Below are 21,304 nucleotides of genomic sequence, written 5' to 3'. Positions count from 1 at the left end.
TAAATTTTTGCAAGGTCTGATGGCGTGTGCAAATTATTGTGAAGTTTTTGAGCATGTTTAGGCCTTCAAATTAGCGATCAAAGAGGGAGAAGAGAAGAAGAAGAAGAAGTAATAAACAACACAGAAACAAAAGGGCTCTGCACTACGGTGCAAGCCGGTGGCTTGCTCCTCCGTGCTCGGGCCCTAATAAAAACAACACAGAAACAAAAGGGCTCTGCACTACGGTTGCAAGCCGGTGGCTTGCTCCTCCGTGCTCGGGCCCTAATAATATAAACAACACAGAAACAAAAGGGCTCTGCACTACGGTCAAGCCGGTGGCTTGCTCCTCCGTGCTCGGGCCCTAATAATATAACAACACAGAAACAAAAGGGCTCTGCACTACGTTGCAAGCCGGTGGCTTGCTCCTCCTTGCTCGGGCCCTAATAATAATAATAAACAACACAGAAACAAAAGGGCTCTGCACTACGGTGCAAGCCGGTGGCTTGCTCCTCCGTGCTCGGGCCCTAATAAACAACACAGAAACAAAAGGGCTCTGCACTACGGTGCAAGCAGGTGGCTTGATCCTCCTTGCTCGGGCCCTAACTAGCACAGGACAGGAGACACAAGGGCATAATAAATGGAACCAAATCAAGAGGGGAACAGGTGCGGGCATGAAATCATTAACAGTCAATAATGAGGAAACGAGGGGGCAGGGACATAGACGAGACCAGAGAGAGTGAATGTTATGTCAGAACCAACAACAACATGTCTCTCTCCACACAAAACATGAGGCTCTGTCATGATCCTGCCACTAGATCAAGAAAGACATGACATGATGAGGCAGAATCATGACAGTAAACAGACTGACAGAATACAATTACTTTAAAATAGCTGCATTTTGTTTATTGTTGTGTGTCCGTTTACCTGCTCTGCATGTCTGCACTAGGGCTGTGTATCGCCAACAACTTCACGATACGATACGCATCCCGATACAAAAAACATGTTGTTTGAAAATGCATGCCTATAAAACTCTGCCTTAAAAAAAGCAATTGTGTTAAATTTCAAATGTTCAATATTCAAGTAAAAAAAATTCTAATTCTAAATCAAAATCTAATTCAAAACTATTTTAACTCCCATATAATATTCAGTTTTGTTAAAAAACACTTGTCAATAATTCAGATTTACGAAATTCAAATTCAGATTGTTTTGTCATATTTCTGGCTCCATATTTTAGGGACATATGAGAGGGAAGAGAAAAATATTTTTTAAAGCTTTTGCGTTATCTCGCAAAACTTTTGCGTTATCTCGAAAAAATTTTGCGTTCACCCGAGAAACATTGCGTTCCCTCGCAAATATATTTGCGTTATCTCGCAAAACTTTTGCGTTCTCTCGTGTTTAAATTCCTCCTTGAAGTTCAGCTGTCATAGCAAAAAATATCGAATACGCACAACACTATTAAGTGCAGACCTGTGTCACCGCGCCGTGGGAGAAAAAAAAACATTCGAATGAACTAATAGTGCTGCTGTGCGTATTAGATGTTTTTTGCTATGACAGCTGAACTTCAAGGAGGAATTTAAACAGGCGCATCATTTATAACATGCATTCATAAAATAGTGCAGCGCTTCGTATAACCATTGGCTCATAATCATAATGAAGTACGCGGGGCTGATTTAAACACATATGAGCCTCTCTCGTATGATGATACCATAAGCGAATTGGTTCTGCACCGTGGTAAAGTTAGTTTGATGTTGGACATTCATTAGACATTCGGTTTCATACCAATTAAGCTCTTTGCGCCTGTTATGTTTTGAGCCCAAACTAACTCAGATAGACATAAATATATGCCCTTTACGTTGCACAAGGCTTAATTTCTAGAAAAAAAACATATATAAATTAACCATGAAAATTGATTAAACAATTTAACTACGTGACATTAATCTATAAAACCAGTACTAAAATGTTCAGAAAAACATGCCTGTTATTGCACAAGGCTCCGTTTTTTGGAATTAGCATTTTATGTATTTTATAATAATTGTACAACTTTTAATGTAATTACCTAAATCCATTAAATGACAACAGCATTTGAGATAAAGGTATCAAACCAACTGTAACATATTCAGATCATTATTCCCTATGATGCACAAGGCTTGTTTTTCTGATTTTAAACTGATATTTTTATAAACGGTATACTGATTCCTTATTTTTGATATGTTTAACACACTTTAAATTTAGTTTTTAAACTTAGATTTAGAATTTTAATGCGCAAAATTGGAATATCGCATAAAACATTTGCGAATAAGCACCGTTTCCATCCAACCGTCACTTCCTAATAAACTGCCACTAAATATCAGTAAGAAAAGTAAGAGAAGTCACTGAATATAATAATTTTCAAAATACTTGCGCAAGCAGACGATTACGAAACACAATAAATGCGGTGCTTTTGTGGATGCCTGCTGTTTGGGAATCACAGTTGTGACAGTTCTAAGAGGCAATTACAGAAATACTTTGACGACTTTGCTCAGGCATTTAAGAATGACCATCACAACATTTCTGATGCTGTGTCACAAGATCAGTACTCTGGTCAGTCAGGTTACGCCGTCTCTTAGTGCAGTTAAGCTACTTTTTGGAGGAATTTATTCGGCAAATGCGTTTCCATCTCCCATTATTCGCATTAACCCTTTTTCGCAAAAAATAAAAACCACCTCAAGCGAGCGTAAAAACTTTTTTGCGAATTAAGGGTTTTTAATTCGAAATTTGCCGTTTCCATCACTCGTTTCTGATGCGAAACTTCAAAATGCGAATAAAACCAGAGTGATGGAAACCCGCTTATTGACAACAATAATAACATTTAGGCACTTTTCTGCATCTTAAATGTACATACATAAATGAAAAACTACCCACAAACAAGATATCCAAAAATCAACTTAAGCAGTCATCTAAACATGAGTCACATTATCAGGTATTTCCTTTACACAAAGAACAAAAACATGAATTTCAAAATTTTCACATGTGATATATGTAGTTATTGCACACTTTCATGTGAATGCCATAAATACTCTTATAAAACGGTCAGTTCTGGTCCTTGATTCTGATTGGCTGAGCGGAGTTCTGTTGCGATCCCGGCCTTCTTGGGGTCTGTGTCTTGCTTGGTTTGTGTTTTGTTTTGTCGAACATGTGGAGTGCCGTTTGACAGCTCTCCACGTGTCCGGTGTCTGCGTCATTCGCCCCGCCCTCGTGTTTCCCTGTCAGGATTTCCCCACTCACGGGCTCTCATCACTCTCACCCGTAGCTCCTTTTCTAATGAGTACTCACCCCTGTTCTTGTGTTTACTTCACACCTGTAGCTTATTCCTTATTTGTAGACTTTCCTATTTATCCCCTTTCGTCCTCTCGTCTTGTGTCAGACCGTACTTGTTACAATCGCCTTTTCTGACTGCCCCGGTGCTAGCGTGTCTAATACCGTAGAAGCCTTTTTGTCCTAGTCCTAGTCCTAGTTTTATAAAAGCAATAAGCCCCGCGAAGCAGTGGGTTACAGTGCATTTTATAACAGCTACGGGGTTTTTTCACAACGCCCTTAGCTGTTATAAAATGCACTGTAACCCACTGCTTCGCGGGGCTTATTGCTTTAATGTAAAAACTCATGTTTTTCACATGGAATTTCAGGGTTACAAAAGTTGTCTCTGCACAACTAAATCACCTTGCTGATGGGTCCTCTGTTCTTCTTGACTTTCTTCATAAGCTTTTGTGCATTTCTGACTCTTTTTCAGAAGTATCTTCTTTCTCCAGCCTTGACTGAATATTATCTTTAGTTTTCTTATTAAAAAAGGACATTATGTCCTTAGAATTTTTCTCTTCATTTTAACTGCAAATGGAAAATTATGAAAATGTGTAAATGAAACCTAAAGTTCGACTCTCAAATACACCACAAGTAATATACAGGACAGTATAGAATAAACTGTATTGATTACTTGAACTCTGCTAATTCCTTGGGAATGACAGACCATTTATTTTAATTAAAAGGCAAAAGTGCCTTTTAACAAACATTCACCACAATAAACGTAAATTGCATTTGATCTCATTTCATTAACAAATAAAATTTCTTTAGTGTGTTACACGTCCAGCTGCTGATTCTTTGTAGGCACGAGTCACGACTGCTTTATATGTAGATTTAACATGCGTAACACCGGAAAATATAGGTCAGTATTTTAATATGATGTGTAATGATATGCATTTTCGTTATATTTTTACAAAATATTTCTATTACATGTATGATGCAGACGTAATCTTGCTGAAGGCGCACAGACTCGACATTGTTTGCGTATTGCTTGCGTAATCTGCCTTTTGGCACACAAGCATCGTTATTGCCACTGGCAGGCAGTGGTGGACGAAGTACACAACTTCCTTACTTGAGTGCAAGTACAGATACTACTGGTCAAATATTACTCCACTACAAGTAAAAGTTGTAAAGACAGATTCTTACTTGAGTAAAAGTACAGAAGTACGTGTTTTTAAAAGTACTCAAGTATTAAAAGTAAATTTACTTTATGTCAGCTGTGCATTGCTTTATTGTCGTGTACCTTGTGCCTCTGAAGCAACCTACTGAATACACCGAGTAGCTCACAGTATCAGTTGTATTAAAGGAGTACTGTAGTTCACTTCAAAATTGCCCCCATTGATTTTTATTCCTACTATGGAAAGTCAATGGGGGCAAATTTTGCAGTGAGCAACTCCTTTAAGAGCTTTATATGTTTAGCACATATATGTTTAGTTTAGATGTAATCCTGTATGATAATTTAACCTAATTATCCTCATTAGCCCCCTATGTATTCATGAGCAGTGTTTGTTTATTTTGTATATTCCCTTAACCAGTTTTAGCAGCAATTTACCATAAGTAGTAAGGTTCTTGTAAATAGTAAAGTGTAGAAGCCATGTGTTTGTTGGATTTATTACCATTTGTATTACCATAATTTAACTACAAACATAAACTATAGCTAGTATAATGAAACTATGGTGTTTTTAGTTGCTGTGGTTTCACTAAAGATTATTAATTGGAGTATGGTTCCTATATTTAGAAAATGGTAAATTTGTGGATACTGTGGTTTTACTGCAAATACCATCCCTGCAGAAAAAAACAATGATTTTTTAAATTAGAATGAGATTTTTAAATTAAATTCCTCTTTGTAGTGTGTTTGGGTTTATTCCAATCGGATTTACCATCCCACCAATAGAATCCATCACATACAAGTAGACAACAAGTATCCATAGTACAATTCCCATTATAACCATTAAATCCATTACATTTTATGTTGTGTTTTGGGCTGGGTTCTATTGTTTTTATTTCAACAGGAATACTTCAATTATAATTACTTCAGTAAAAACATCATTCATCTTCCAAATCGCTTTAAATGATATAGCAGCAGATCAGAAGTTAACACGCACACGTAGCTCAAGGTGTATGTGATGCTTATTTACCGTTTAGCCGTTATGCCGATCATTTTCATGACAATGTTTCTACAATCTTTGACTGATCGTAACCCACAGATGATTACACCACACTTTAACATGTGCCTTTTCGTCTTTTATTGTTCTATTTGCCTTTTTAGAGCGCTATCAACGGTGTAGCAGCACCTACGTTTACATTAGTTTAGCGGGGAAGATCCCAGAGTTGCCAGATTTGCGTAATTTTTTTGCTAAATGGCCATTCAAAGCTTGCCGGAAAACCGCAATCTTAGAAAAACGGAAATACTTGGCAACAGTAAAAGGTCCTGGCAGATCGCAAGCAAGATAAATGATGCACACCCGAAAACCCGCTGCATAAAAAACTTTTTCTACTTTGGACCTTTTTATAAATGTAGTGGAGTAAAAAGTATGATATTTGTCTTTCAAATGTAGTGAAGTTAAAGTACAAGTACTCCGAAAAAATAATACTCAAGTAAAGTACAGATACTCAAAAAGTGTACTTAAGTACAGTACTCAGGTAAACTTACTTCGTTACTGTCCACCACTGCTCGCAGGACAAACTGTGCATTGCACCCGAAATTGCTCGGTTGTGGTAAAAAATTCCTAGTGGGATGCCAAGTGTGCTGACACAGGGGCACTGGCCCCCCCCCTGCCCCCCCCCCAGAACCGCCCCTGCTAAAAGGATATGCAAAAATATTCAGTTGACATAACTGTTCTTTAATTTAGAAACAAATGTAAAAAATATGATTTGTGGTAACTTTCACGATTTTGTATGTTTTTTTTTCAAGTCCACAACACTGGAAACCCCAACTGAAGCAACATAAAATTTCATGTTTTAACCATTTATAATTTAAACCTAAACAGTGTGATAGAAGTCAAAGTAAAAAAAATGCTAAAAAAATACATATTTATTGTAGGACTGAGTAATACAATAAGTAAATAAAAAAACGTATTTTTTGCAGTATTTCAGTACATGTCTAGCCTATATATAGGCCCTATATGTCTGATTGTGCCTGTTGGGTTTCTGCGTATACTTGATGGCTGATTTGATCATATTTCTGCTTGTGCTTGGTAATCAAGGGATCAATGTTTGTGAAATGCCAATTGTGTGTACTGAGCTGGAGTGCAAAAAAGTCTGCCATTTTATAATTTTTAAGAGCGCATGTCCACTGGGATGGACATTAAATAAATAAAATCCTGTGTTGTACAACTCTAAAATATCTTTAGATTTTATCAAATAAAATATAACAGGGGCAAAACAATGAGGTTACCATTAACTTGGTAAACAGTCTGTGAGGTATTATTAAAATGATAGAAACATGCAGTTTTATTGGTCTAAACCATAAAAGACATAATGTCCATTCTTATTGAAGCAGGGTCTGAAGGGGTTAACACAGCCCACAATGCATTGCATACTGTTGACAGATGGCTGTAAATTAACAGTAGTTTCTTAAACTGCAAAATATTGCCCAGGATGCATTGTTTTCTACAGTATATTACTGTTTTAACAAAAACAGTATGTTACTGTCAGAATTTGGCTGTTTTTTAACAGCAATTTTTTACAGTGTACTTATCAGTTAATCTGACAAATCAATGCATAAAGTAGTTTTTGCAATGAGTATAAAGTTGCAAAAGATCAAGTCATACACCCTTGTTTCTAAAACAGGGTTTCTAGGCTACATCATATGTATGCATGTGTTTTACAAAAAGACAATATGTATAACAAATAAATATGTATATATGCATAACCGTGCAGTCAGTGTAAATAGATTTAATTAAAAAAGAAATGTGTTAAATTGAAATAGATGACGGATTTCTAGATATATTATAAACGTGACCGGTGCTGTAAGATTTAAGTAGGTCTTTGTTCTTCACTTTCTATTACACGCTCATGTACTGTGGCTGTTTCACGTCTTTTTCAAATGCGTTACTGTATTATGAGCGAGCAGCGCGTCACTATCCCTCCAGCGGAGGGAGTTTCCTTGATTTTAATCACGTTCAATGGTTTTATAGTGGATAAGGCAACAGCATTGTCATGTTGAATTAGCGCCTACAGGACACTAACTTTAAACTTTGCCTTAAACGCAACCGTTTATGTGATTGATACGAGAATGCACTTTCATGTATACTGCGCTCACGGATGCAGAGAGAAGGTGAGAGAGCGCGCTCTTAACCTTTCTCTTTATGATGGTGAAACGTTGCAATTAATCCGCGGGTCACATGCATTTAGAATCGTGAGGGGCGATCCGTACGGAACATGGATAAACTCCGATCAGATCCTTTAGTTTACACAATTAATAATTGTTACACAATATTTTTGCATTATAATTGGCTAATTTCAAAAGTGCTGCAGAATCTATACTGAGGCAGGTGTATCGATGCGCGCATTTTAAGGAGCTCATGACGATGTATCGCTATTTTGAAGACAGCCCTAGTCTGCACTACTGACACCGTGACACGTAAAATAAGCACGTTGTCTCCTGTTTATATTTTAATCTTTCTAGTGAGTTGTTCTCACTTTTTCGGACTCGAAGTTAAATTGTTACCAACTATTTAGGTTTAGAAACAAGTTGTTGTCTTTATAATATCATATTACTATTTATCTAACACATTTTAAACGTTTCTTTACACAGAAAAAATATAAAGATTGTTATATATTTTAGAAAAGGGGGTCCCTCACAAAAGGTAAATCGTATTTGGGGGTCCTTGGCATCATAAAGTTTGAAAACCCCTGGTTTAGGCTGTCTCGCGGTCCGGATGAAACGAAGCGAACGTCCGCCAATTGAGGATGACTGATCTATCTGTTGGTTGTATCTGAGAATCTGACTTAAAGGGCCAGTTCACTCAAAAATAAAAATTCTGTCATCGTTTTTCCCCCTCACGTGGTTTAAAATCTGTATGCGACTTTCTTCAGTGGAACACAAAAGAAGATATTTTGAGAAATGTCTCAGTGGTTTTGTGTTCATACAATGGAACTCAATGGGGTTCAGTGTTGTTTGGTTATCAACATTGTTCAAAATGTCTTCTTTTGTGTTTTGCAGAAGAAAGTCAAACGGGGTTGAAATAAAATAAGAGTGAGTAAATAATACTTTGTGTGCTATCAGCTCCACATGCACCCATAGTTCATATTAAAAAAATATTCTTTTGCAGATCATCATCGATGCCAAAAAGCTCTGGATGCCAAAGGTGTTGACACAGCCCCGTGTGAATGGTACAGACGAGTCTACAAGTCTCTCTGCCCTATTTCCTGGGTAAATATTTCCTCCTTTCTTATTTACTTTTCAAGCAGCAGAAATTTGAAAATGGTCTTTACACAAAATGTTATTTGTGACGCTCAGATTGAGAAGTGGGACACACAGATGGATGAGGGAACGTTCCCCGGCAAGATCTGAATATCTTCGTCTCCAAAGCACCAGCATCAGATGGACCGGATCGCGTGTGTCTGTGATCTTCAGCTGAGCAGGGCCTTACCAATGTCTGTTCAAAAACGCACTTGTCCAGCAGAGGACGAGAGACATCATTACTGCCATTCCTTATTTAAATGAATGTGTTGCAGATTCTGCATTAAACTCAGGCGTTGTAATGTGATTCAGACGTGTTGTCTTTCATTGTCAACAGTAATGACGTGTTGCAAGTTCTTCATTTAACGTCTCAAACCAGTACTTCCAGTCTGACTGACACAAATCACGTTCACAGGGTAACCAAAGTTCAATAAATACCTGAAATACACATTTTTAATCTGAACATTATGCATAAACTGAAGTTCAAATGTGTGTTTATGAGTTCACAGTGATGCAACAAAAACTAGATAATAATAATAAAAAATGACTGTTAGTGCTCTACAATTCAGCTTTAATTCTCCAGTCATAATTTATGCTTTAGTCCTGATGAGGTTTTTTAATAAAAGGAAACATGAGAGATTTGTCCAAACAGAATAAAAAACTTCACTACAAAACAGTGACCATTTTAAAAGGATATTTGATATTTATTTAAGAATAATTACAGTTGCTTTAAAGGTAAATTGGCAGTAGTTGCATAATATTTGGAATACGTAGTGTCTTGAATTAAACTGGCAAAGGAAACATAACCGTTTAAATATTGTTAATATGTTATGATGATGTCTATTTAAAATATTTAGAAGTGGCTGTACAAAACACAAATGTAAACCATTATAACCAGTATTATGTGTCATGAAATATTATTATTGAAAGAAGATTATTACTGTGCATGGTATTTTCTCCCTTTAAACTGAAATCATGCGAGTAAAAGGACACTTTAAAATAGTCCAGTTTTGTATAGTGACTCGAAAACATAACAAAATCATCAGCAAATATACAGAAATATCATACAAAACTTACATACGAACTGGAGTGTGTGTGTGTTGAGGTCACTGAATCTCCTTAAAAATTCTCAAAGGGAGAAAAGAAAAAGATTTAAAATCTTTTGCGATCTGTGCAGCGTCCGTTTGTCAGGTTCTTTTAGTATCGCCGCTTTCCATGTTTTCGTGCGTCGGTCATGCAGGTTTTGGGCCGCAGAGCTGAAATAAAAGAATTTACACATTTATTTGGAGACAAAATGATATTTATAACAATATTTTTCTACGTAAACGTGTGTGCGGAGTTTGTTGTGCACCTGGGTCAGCTGTTTGTTTCTTCTTGTGCTGGTGAATGATTTGATTTTCATTGGTCAATTTCACATCCTGGTCCTCCACATGCTTGCTATAACAACAGAAAAAAGGTGAGTTTTACAAAAAGAGACACAGAAATGTCTGTTTACATGAATACCAAAGTAAACCTGAAAGGTCCATATGGATGATAGTCCTGATGAAGACAACAACGAAGGACCGCCTACTAACCTGTCAATCAACCGCTTCACTAAAACAAGGATTTTAACTTTTCAGGTTACCAGACTGATCGATTCTGTTTGTATGGGTTTTACTTCATTTTTTGAGAATAGAATTATCTTTCCATGGGTCTGTCAACACCAGCTGTTTTTGTGTTGTGTTTGGTATTGAGTGATCTTCATATGTGTGTGTTTCTGACAGCATGAACTGAATGTGCATTACAGTCGTCTGTTTTGCGTGTACCTGATAGTTCTGCTCTTCTCTCTGTGTGTGATGTTCAAGTTGTCTGTGAACAATATGGTGTGATACGGCACAACAGGATCCAGCGTTGGCAGAATTCCTTGTGAAACGTGCTTCACGCACTCCAAAATCCCATTATACACCAACAGATCGTCAACGAGAAGCTGAAAACACACACGAACAAAAATACCAAAGCAATGCACATTCAGGTCAAAAGGTCTGATGTATCTCATGACAAGAAAGCCAGTGAGAGAGAGCCAACCTTCCCATGAGTCCACATGCCCACACGGACAGTTGTGAACACAACGCATCAGCAAAATACAAACACCGATCAGAACGCCTTACTTCCACTGCGTCAAACCATTTAATTGAATTAATTGACACGCGAATGAAGATCTTTTACCCCAAATTCTTTGACTCCTCGCTGTGGTGTTTTGGAATAGTTCCACAATTTAATCATGGAAACAGTCATGGGCTTGTCAAAGATGACATAGACACAGTTCACCTGAGAGGACAGACAGTATGAGAGAACACAGGCTTTTATCCAAAATGACAATGAAGAGATTCTTTTAAAAATTAAAGACTAAGAAAGAGAGCGTTTTAGAAAGAAATGACTACACATGACATGACAAAACGGTTTGTCCTCACCAGTCCGGGCAGCACAGGAGCGAGCCACATATGTCGCCCATCATGTGTGTTACTGACTCCATCGATCAGTTTGTCAGGTGTGCGCACGTCACCACACACGTTATCTAAAACATTCACGCTGTCTGGGAACGCGGCGATGTCTGAGAGACAACCCGTCAAAGAACATCACACAGACAAGCGTATGGCAGAAATGCTAAAAAAAAAGATTTATAAAAGCTAATTCACGCTGGTCCGACAAACGCCAACTTTAAAGTTGAATGAACGAGTTAGTCAGATCAGTGGAACATTTTGATATCTGCTGTTTGGGTTTGGAGTGAATTGAGGGTAAAACTTTTAGGATTTTAGGTGAACTAGTCCTGTAAGCACTATTCCATGGGTGTTTTTTATAAGGATACTGTTGTCACTCAGTAGAATCTTCTGGTCATTCTGGTCATAGAATTCCAGGCCATTGAGACCGATGTAGTACGGGTCACCCCACGTGGTCAACAACTGCAGCTGAAATATGACTAACACACTTTCAGTTAAAGAAAACAACACATACACGTGTATCTACACTACAATGTATTCATGACTGAGTAACACATTTGTAAGTCTCAACCTCAGAACAGGATCAACTGAACTGAACCTCACGCTAATAATCGCACTAAACATGTGTAATGAGACGACAGTGAGGATACATCCACAAGGCATTAATGGGGCTTCATAATCCATACTGGCCAATTCATCTCTCCTGACACCAGCCCTGAAAACACACACACACATCTCACTTTAAAATCTCTGTAGAAGTTGTCATATTTCATATTTTTATATTATTATTCAGTGTATTCACAGGCACGTGTGAATGATAATACAGTCCAGAATGATTGTGTACCGGTGAGTGTGTGTGTCAGTCTCCGTTAATGTTCTGTTATGAGCGGCACCGCTGGTGTCAGACTGCAGATAATCTATGAACAGAATCTCCTGTGCGAAATCAAAGTGACAGTTCCCGGGACCCTTCCGAATGAGAAATCCATCGACAGGAGAAATACATACTCCATCTAGAAACACCCGAAGAACCTTCACCTGCGAGAACACACAAGGTGCTTATAAAGTCGCTAAAATCATAAATCATATTTTTTATTTAAAGCCAATATAAATACATATAATAACAAAAACTAGCCAGTTTGTATGTCCATTTACAGTTGAGGTTCCAGTTCTAAAATGTTGCCAAACGAGACTCAAGATTGTATTTTACAATCATTTCATCACACTTAAAAAAGTTTTACACACTTTGCGTTATTTGGTGACCCACACGCAACACCTCATCCGGCTGTCCTTCTGAAATCTCGTATCTCCATATTTTGTGATTTTCATGTTTTTGCAATAAATCATTTTTATTAGTCACCCTTTATGCTTGTCACTGGGTTTTCAAACAAACAATATCAAACGCGGGGTTTAATCATTTAAAAAGGTTTGTTTTTTTCCATTTCCTGAAAAACTGTGAATTGAAACATCTGGGGTTTCAGACGGACAGCAACGATATCACATCTACAAATGGAGTCGAGATTTAATACTCACGCCCCTGTAAGAGTCTTCGGGAGATTTATTGTAGTTCCATATTCTGAGTCCAGCGATCGTGCGAGGCTGATCGAACCGCACCGTGAGTGTGTGATCGTAACCAGATGTGTACGGTATCAGCCACTTGTGCTTGTCATCCGCTGTGATATTCACCCCATCAAACAGCCTGAGAGAGAGAGAGAGAGAGAGAGACAGAGAGGGAGAGAGAGAGAGAGAGAGAGAGAGATGCTTCATAAACACCCCAAAAAAGTTTTAATCTGATATATAGTTTGTATATGAGAAACAGAGAGAGAGAGAGAGATAGGGGTTTACTGACTTGTCCAGAGTTCGAAGGTCATTGCTATATTCAGGGAGTTCGTTAAGGTCACGGGGTGATGCTGTTACCATGGAGACATCAACAGGAATACTCTCACCCCCTTTATCAACAATCTCCAACCCCGTCAAACCTATATAGTGAGGGTCACCCCATGACATCACCAGATTCAGCTGCAGGGCTACACACACACACACACACACACACACACACACACACACACACACACACACACACACACACACACACACACACAGCAGAATTAAGTTTGTGTGATGTATTAACGAAGTAATTCTGATCTTGTAACTCAATGGTTTGGCTTTGTGGTTTATTGGTACTAACTGCTGCCTGTATGAAGTCCAGATGTCTCCTCTGTAGTATCAGCAAATGATTCTTCTGCAGGATTCTGATCCGCTCTCATCTGACACAAAACACATCGCACAAAATTAAACCTTTCATGAGGGTTTTTTTCATCGCCTTTATAACACACACACACACCAGAGAACTGTTCTGTCTGAATCCGGCCCGTGTGAAGGGCCTCTCTTCTCCTTCACCATCAGCCGTCCGCGGCCGCTGCAGTTCTTCTTCCTCCACACCCGGACCGTCCACATCCATGTCACCCCCAAACGTGTCGTCAAACTGAGCCATCGCCTCCAGGATGTCATCGTCGGTCGTGAAGAGAATAGTGTCGCCGAATTGATCCAATGCTATGAAAAACATGATGTTACTGAAGTCAACATTCATTTTACTCAAGCAAACATCTGGAGCTCGATCATCTCATGGTCGTACCTCCTGAGAGAGTTCCAGAAGCTTTGGCGATCTCTCCTTTGAAGATAAAGCGTCCTTCCAGAAGAATCTCTATCTCTCGTGCCCCTCTGAACGAGTGAATCCTGGACTTGTTGTAATTCCAAACACGGATCATCGCTAGGCTACACTTAACACCCAGATCCATAGAGATGACGTGTTTGCATCCAGGGGTGAACGGAGCCAGCCAGAGGTGCATGTCGTCTTGCGTCCGATGAACGCCGTCTATTAGGTTGGTAATGACACGCGGATCTTTCCCGTAGGCCGGGAGAATGTTAATATCCGGCGGGTCGGCCGTGATGTGGACGGGCGCGATCGGCTCGCCGCTGGAGGAGAAAATCTCTATACCGTTGAGCCCGACGTAGTGCCGGTCGCCCCACGTAGATGTGATGTTGATGACGAGATGACGTCCTTGAGGTAGAACCGGGATTTCAAAGTCTTCGTCGGGGTCACGGGGGTCATCTTCAGGGTCAGAATCCAGAACAGGTGCAGAGGGCCGACGGGTGGCGACGGGTGTCGGGCGAGACTGCCGCTGGACGAACTCATCGAAAATATCTCCCTCCAGAGCCATGTTCGAGATTCGGCCTCGCTGACACTGGTTAAATTTGGTTAGTGAGTCCCATGATTCCATTAAGGGATCGTCCGGTTCGCACCAGTGAGGCTTCAGTCTTCTGTTACGGCCGGACGCTGGAACACTTTTCTCTACGGTGACAAACAGAAACAGAACAAGATAATATTTTAATATACTTTTGTACTTCTACATTTACTCAAGGGTTACTACTTGGACAGTATGAGGATTGGGGATGTTTGTGCACCTGTTGTCGTGATGTCACTGCTGAGGTCACCGCTGTAGTGTACTTGTCTTTTGTTTGCAGAACTTCTTCTGCCACTGACGGGTCGCTCTGCCCTCATGACCTGCTCATCCCACAGATCCATATCTTGGTGCCTCTCTTGCGAGTCTTGTTCTAACTGTGTACTCTGTTTTCTTTCATGTTTGGCCGCTAAATTCAACCCCAAATCGGGGTCTAAATCCAATGAGTCTGAGCTGAATTCAGCGGATGTCGTCCTATCGAGGGGCGCGACTGCCCTGTGACCGGATGCCTGTTTGCAGGCACGCACAGGGTTGCAGGATATATCGGGAAGCACTGATTGTTTGGGTTCTGTATTCTGAGGTTGGAGCCAGGGTGGACGCTCCCGCTCCTGACCCCCGTCAGCTCCGTCCGGAACGCTCCGATTCAGCGGCTGAAGCCAATCTGGAATCTGACTGGAAGACGGCTGCGTGGTCACGGTCTTCAGCTGTCGTCCTGGAAACTCCTCCGCTGTCCGCTGCGACAGCAAAGTGAGGTCCAAAGGGGACGAGTCGCTCTCTAGTGAGTCTCTCTGCATTTCGGTCACAGGGTTAACCGGTCGAGCGGCGCTTCTTTCTGATTGGTTGTCTTGATCCGGACTTGTTTCTACTGTAGGGGAATGTGATTGGCCAGCACTGGACTCTTGAGATATGTCGTCATGGTTACGGGGGTCTTGCAGGGTGTGTCTTGACGACACAGGGCTTGGAGAGGTGCACTCTGGGGGCTGTGATTCCTGGAGTTCAACACAGTTGCTGTAGTCAAAGACGTGATTCCCACAACCCTTCTCCAGCTCCCCCTCAAACACAAGAGTGCTGTTTACATACACACGCACATTACGAGCCCCCACGTCCAGATCCTGCCGGACAACAAACACAAAGACGTTCACAAATAACACAGATACGTGTTAGAGAAGTACAAAACCATCTGGTTACTTCTGTAGGCCTAGTCAGAGAATGTTTCAAAAAACATCCACAAACACCCAAAGTTTCAGTTCAAGAAGAAACAATCGTGCTGACACAATTATTGATCCAATGTGTAACCTAGATTGTTTTGTTCTTAAGAAACGTGACGTGTTTTCATCATTTTATAGTCTTCTTGTAGAGCACTACATAGGTCATGGGTTTGATTCCCAAAACGCAAACATACGGAAAAAATGTTTAGCCTGAATGCACTGCAAGTTGCTAAACAGATACAAAAACAGATCAAAACAAATCCATTTTTGGATACATTTTGTGTCTGCAGAAATGTACAAATATTATTGTCTGATACAACTGTAAGATTGGTCACATATAATAAAACACCTCTGCTTTTAGAGGTACATGAAGAGGTGTGATTTATATCTGTACAGTACAGTGATGCTGGCATTAGCAACACTGCTAACAACACACACTGTGAGAACATGAGAGGTGGCATTATATTAGCATTATCTCACTGCTCTTTTGACATCAACGACACACACAAACACACTGTACAAGTCACACCCTACCGTTACATCTGTACATCAGTGAATTTGTGTAAAGAGAAGTAGAGACGTGATCTTTCAGGTTTCCTATTGTAGTTCTGTAGATAGTGTGCTGTGATCAGACTGTGTGTGCCGGAGACCACAGATAAACTCAACTAATCCTTAACGCTAATCTCCAACTGTTCTACACGCACGCACGCACACACATACAGTACATACAAACACTCATAAACACATGCGTGTATACACACAAAATGCATACATGCAAAGATGCATACACAAGCACACACAGACAGACATACTGTACACACACACACACACATACTATACATACACAAGGACACATGCAAACATGCACACACACACACACACACACACACACACACACACACACACGCATATGCATACATTTATATAGGTATTTAAATGAGGACGCATCATAGACCATAATAACATTTGTTAGAATGATTTAATTGTTTTGAGCTGAATCCAGCCCTGATGTACTCACACTGAGACTTCGGTTATAATTCCAGATTTTAATTCTAGAAATGGTGAAATCTGGAGAGCGATCCACATTCCTGATGATGAAATACAGCTGGACGGGCGGGTGAAACGGACATGTCCACATGTGACGCTCTTTTGTTGTCTACACACACACAAAAAACGTGATTATTATGAACTAACCGTGTACTCTGCTATGAATAATGACGTTTACAAAATGCGTACTTTAGTTTTTCCATTGACGAGTGCGGCGAGATTTCCAGGCTGGTCTGTGTTTCGGATGTCCAGGTCGTGTGGAGAAACGAAGAGTTTTTGATTTTGTGGACAGAAGAATTGAATTTCGGTGAGCCCGACCTGACTCGGGTGACCCCAGTTTGACAAGATCTCCATGGTAACGTAAAGGGTCGACGTTAGTGGAATGGATGCTTCTCTCTGCTGTCAATAAAACAGAGAATATATGTTTCATCAATCAAGAGCATCAGGTCACATGACCCTGTAAAGACACCAGGAATCGCTATTGCACAACATTAAACAACCCAATTTAGTGCCTATGTGAGCCTGAAAAAGAAAGTCTGAGAAGGTTATAGATTACGGATAAGATTACAAAAAGTTTTCCTCACGTTACTCAGAGTAATGCTGTCATCGGTGATGTGCGCGTTAGTGAGACCGGACTGATCCTCAACATCAATCCTCTCCAGAGCGTTTAACAAACACTTCTGCTGTCTGAAACATCACAGAGAGAAAGACAGGCGGAGAGAGAGTGAGACAGTTCAATGTTATTGGTGGAGAAAAAATCTTTAGGCACAGATGTCAAGCACTCTGTGTGTATGTGTGTGTGTGTGTGTTACCTGGGTTCCATGAGAGCGATTCTCTTCATAGCTCTGATGACATGATTATGACCTTCATCATCATCTTCTTCATCGTCCTCATCCTGCTCCTCATAAACAGATGGACGGATTCAACAGATTTTAGCATAAATCATCCACTTCACAATCACTCATGAGCACATTTACTGTTAACAATGTCATTTATACATTAAAGCTGTACCGTTGTGTGATGACGTGGTCTGCTGTCTCCCTGCGTGTGTGTGTTTTCTCTCCGCAGGGCCTGAAACACACTGCCGGCCGTCTCTTCTGAATCTCTCTCCTCCTGCACTTTACGAGCCGCAGACAGGGGGCGCTCTATACGACGCCATGACCCTACAAGAGAATATGAATCATTTGTGCTTATTAAATTGTATGTGGGAGTGTGTGTGAGACATCAGACTTTGAATGCTTTGTTGAATGTTGTTGGGTTAGCAGGTATGTATTCATGTACAGTGGGTGTCGAGCTCACGTGACGTGTCGTGTGGCGTCTCAGACGCTCTCTCTGTCTGTCTCCTCACAGGGGCGGCTTTGGTAGGGATGTACGACTCAACGTTTTCTTTTCTTTTAGCCGAGAGAGAACGCTCACCTATTCACACAAAACACGGTTTGAAATAGAAAGAATGACAAGGTTGATGCGGGCAGTAAGTACCGTGAGTTTGCTTACCTTGAGTCGAGCGACTAAACTCCAGCATGATGAGGTCGCCGTAACTGAGCTGTTTGTTGATTGGCTGATTTGTGGGTTGGACGGGGAGTGTGATCTCAGGGAGGCTGTCACTGCTCTCTTCTCGTTCGAGCTGTTCCTCGATCCATTCCTCCTCTGACTCTTCTCCGGCCGAGTCCCGGCCGCTTCGGCCGACGCTCACCTCCAGGCTTCTCCGTAACGCCTAACACACACACGCGCGCGGCTTTAATCATTTACTTCCAGGTGAACTAACCCAGCGTGTGTGCTTGTGTTTTGTGACAGTATCTCTGACTTACTTTGACCTGGTCAGGATTCAGAAGAACTCTGTCGACAGTCTCTGGTTCACTGTGTGACTTCAGACCGATTGAGCGTCTTTCATGAGGAGACTGACACCGAGAAACACAGTTATCATTAAACATGTAAAACACATCTGGAATCGTGCAGGTGCTCACCTCCATATCCACACTCTCAAACGGCTCAAAGTCATCTGAATATTTGTGTTCTGGAGAAATCTTCACTTTATTTCCAGTCTCAGTGCAGATGTACATTGATTCCTACAGGTGTGCGCAAACAGAAGAAGAGAAAACGAGATTTATAATGAACTCAAGTTACTCCCAGAAGGCTGTTGGTCGTCATGGCATCGCTACAGTATCTGGTTGCTAGGATGATCCGTGAGGTTGCCTTCACATCCATGATGCTCTGCTCTTGAATTTTACTACGCCGTCAAGAATAATGTGACACGCGTGTACCTGCAACCATTGTCGTCTGTGTGTTTTCTCAGGTGCCGTGTGACTCCGTTGTTTCTGTGGATCTGACTCGCACTTCTCTCCGCTCAATCTGGAGGAATCTAGAGGAACACAGGGACTTTATCTCGAGCAGCAGGTCACAGGCGGTTTATGAGCATGTGTCGGGTGTTTACCTGCGGTCTGTGTGCTTCTGTGTGTGTTTGGAGGGGGCGCTGCGGTGGGCCGAACGGTTCTTCTGCTGGAGCTGCTCACGTGAGCGCCGTTGATGTAGAGGTTAAAGCCCTGCTCCAGGAGCTCCAGCTCCTCCCGCCGGGGGTCTTTCTTCTGCAGCCGCCTCAGAGCCCTGACATGAGATGTACATACATAAAAAACTGAACAGATTTAATCGATTTTCTCCAAACAAACATCTTGAGCCTTACATGTGCCTCAATGCATGATTCGGCTTTCCAAAACCGTAACCAACACCCTAGAGCAGGGGTTCTCAACCTTTTTGACTCCAAGGCCCCCCTATGTATTCAACAATATTCAATGGCCCCCCCTCCCGCACACAAAAAAAATCTAAATTTCTACCCAATAAAATATTTAAAAGCTTGATAAATTGTTTAAATTTATATTAAAATATAAAATGGACAAATAATAAGAAATATGTTGGTGTTTAGTTGTTTTAAAATGTATTTCAATGCTCATTTTGTCTAATTTTAAATTATTAGTCATCCTGAGGCCCCCTTGGAAGTCAGCTGGGGCCCCCTTATGGGCCTCGGCCCCCCTGTTGAGAACCACTGCCCTAGAGTGATCGCATGTTGTCTCATATGAGCCCATTTACAGCCGCTGGTTTCAGAGGGTACACGCCACTTAATGTCACTCATTAGTGAGCGTCTCATTAGTGTCTTCAATCCTACAGAACGTCACATGGACGTGCAGCGTCTGCACACGTCTGTAACAGTAGCCTGAGTTTCAGCCTGAGCTCGGGCACACTTAACCTATTTTTGTGTTATCTGACCTGTGTTTGTACATTTGTGTCGGGGTGTCTCACCCAACCTGTTTTTCTGCTGCAGGCTGATTAAATATTCATCCAGTTTCTCCTCGGTGGAGGAGCGTTTTCCTCCCCTGCTCCTCCTGAGCTCCTGCCACAGAGAGAACACAAACTCAGTTACCTCCACATCACCAGAATGAATGGGATGATTATGATACACAAAATTGCACAGATAGACAGGTGTGACAGAAGGGAGACAGATGTGATAAGATGCGAGACGACAGAACAACAGTAATTATCAAGAAGACAGGCAGATGGTACAAGAGACAGATGACATACAGTTATGTAAGACAGATGAGACAGATAGAGAAACAGAGAGAGAGAGAGAGACAGACAGACAGACAAGAAACAGACAGGTCAGGTCTTACAGATTCTGAGATGTTTTTCAATCCCAGCACCTGGACACTAGAGATGAGATTAGAAAAGGAAAAAAAAGAGCAGAAATAGAAGGTATTGCAAGAGTGTAAGCGACAAACTCAAACTTCATTATGGAATCAAATCTGGATGTAAAGGGCAACATTTCAAGACACATGCCATGTGTTTCTGTCAGGTGGTTACAGTATGACAGCTTATCACACATTAACGAACAAATTAACGAATAATATTCATAAATAGACAGAAAACTTGCCATACTTGAAAATGCCCTAAATCCAATGTGCATGCAAAGACTAGAATCAAACAGCACAGGTTTCAGAAACCGTAAAGCACAGACAAGTAGTTTCTATTAAAGCTTTAGCTATGCAACACAATGCTTATTGGAAAAAGGGCAACAATCGTATTCAACAAAACTTCCAATCTAAACCCTGATATTTATTACATTTATACATCTTAGGAAACAAAAACTGAAAACAAAAACTGATCTTTAACCCGTGACTAAAGGCATTAAACACATGTTATAGTTTAGATCAGAAAGACGTACTGAACAGATGTTTAAATCAGATGTTCACATGCTGAAACTAGCCTCTTTGCTAACAGCACATTATTGCATTAGCTCACTCCGCTTCTGAACTCCTATAACACAATCACTCTATCCGCATCGGTATTCATTATTAAACAGATGAAATAAACGTGCTGGATAATAAAAGCTTTAGACTCACAGTCCATGACATTTCTGTGCTCAAATCGCTCTTCTGCTCCAGTCTCTCTGTGTTGTTGCGCTCAGTGACGGCTGGTAACTAGGTAAGACGTCGACCAATCACAACGTGTTGTCAAGCCACAGCCTCCGCCCACACAGCTACGGCGGAACGTGACGGAGAAGCTGGCCAATCACATTGCACCTCTAACAATAAGCCCCGCCCAGGCAGAAGCTGCGGGAGGAGGATG

At 40.8% G+C, this 21,304-nt stretch overlaps 2 protein-coding genes across 7 annotated transcripts in view; one reads left to right on the top strand and one right to left on the bottom strand.

Annotated features, from left to right (window-relative positions):
* LOC130546747 (cytochrome c oxidase subunit 6B1) overlaps positions 1-8,992 on the top strand; it is a 31,461-nt gene extending 22,469 nt beyond the window's left edge. Inside the window, exons 2-3 of the mRNA XM_057322153.1 lie at positions 8,589-8,689; positions 8,777-8,992. Of these exons, the coding sequence (XP_057178136.1) occupies positions 8,589-8,689; positions 8,777-8,830 (155 nt within the window). The 3' untranslated portion in view covers positions 8,831-8,992. The remainder of the gene's footprint in view (positions 1-8,588; positions 8,690-8,776) is intronic.
* A 407-nt stretch (positions 8,993-9,399) lies between these two features.
* Positions 9,400-21,142, bottom strand: LOC130546691 (katanin-interacting protein). 6 transcript variants are annotated; one of them, XM_057322067.1, is made up of 27 exons: positions 21,079-21,142; positions 19,987-20,072; positions 19,122-19,291; positions 18,952-19,049; positions 18,655-18,756; positions 18,499-18,588; positions 18,185-18,404; positions 17,990-18,106; positions 17,702-17,853; positions 17,503-17,591; positions 17,275-17,377; positions 16,880-17,089; positions 16,662-16,799; positions 14,659-15,547; positions 13,829-14,545; positions 13,538-13,746; positions 13,382-13,460; positions 13,043-13,220; positions 12,727-12,892; positions 12,041-12,231; positions 11,847-11,911; positions 11,565-11,675; positions 11,170-11,309; positions 10,925-11,026; positions 10,525-10,685; positions 10,071-10,156; positions 9,400-9,975 (listed from the first exon to the last, which is right to left on the bottom strand). In XM_057322067.1, the coding sequence occupies exons 1-27, from the start codon at positions 21,088-21,090 to the stop codon at positions 9,917-9,919; spliced, it is 4,740 nt and encodes a 1,579-aa protein (XP_057178050.1). In that variant the 5' UTR covers positions 21,091-21,142; the 3' UTR covers positions 9,400-9,916. The 6 variants fall into 6 exon arrangements, with proteins under 6 accessions (XP_057178050.1, XP_057178045.1, XP_057178047.1 ...); XM_057322062.1 differs by having other exon boundaries at positions 18,499-18,756; XM_057322064.1 differs by having other exon boundaries at positions 16,880-17,086; positions 18,499-18,756.
* Between the last annotated feature and the right edge of the window lie 162 nt (positions 21,143-21,304).

This window comes from Triplophysa rosa, linkage group LG23 (assembly GCF_024868665.1).
Source record: "Triplophysa rosa linkage group LG23, Trosa_1v2, whole genome shotgun sequence".
In the NCBI taxonomy this organism is placed as follows: Eukaryota; Metazoa; Chordata; class Actinopteri; order Cypriniformes; family Nemacheilidae; genus Triplophysa; species Triplophysa rosa.
The sequence above is the reverse complement of the archived record's forward strand: the minus strand, read 5'-3'. Positions and strand labels throughout refer to the sequence as shown.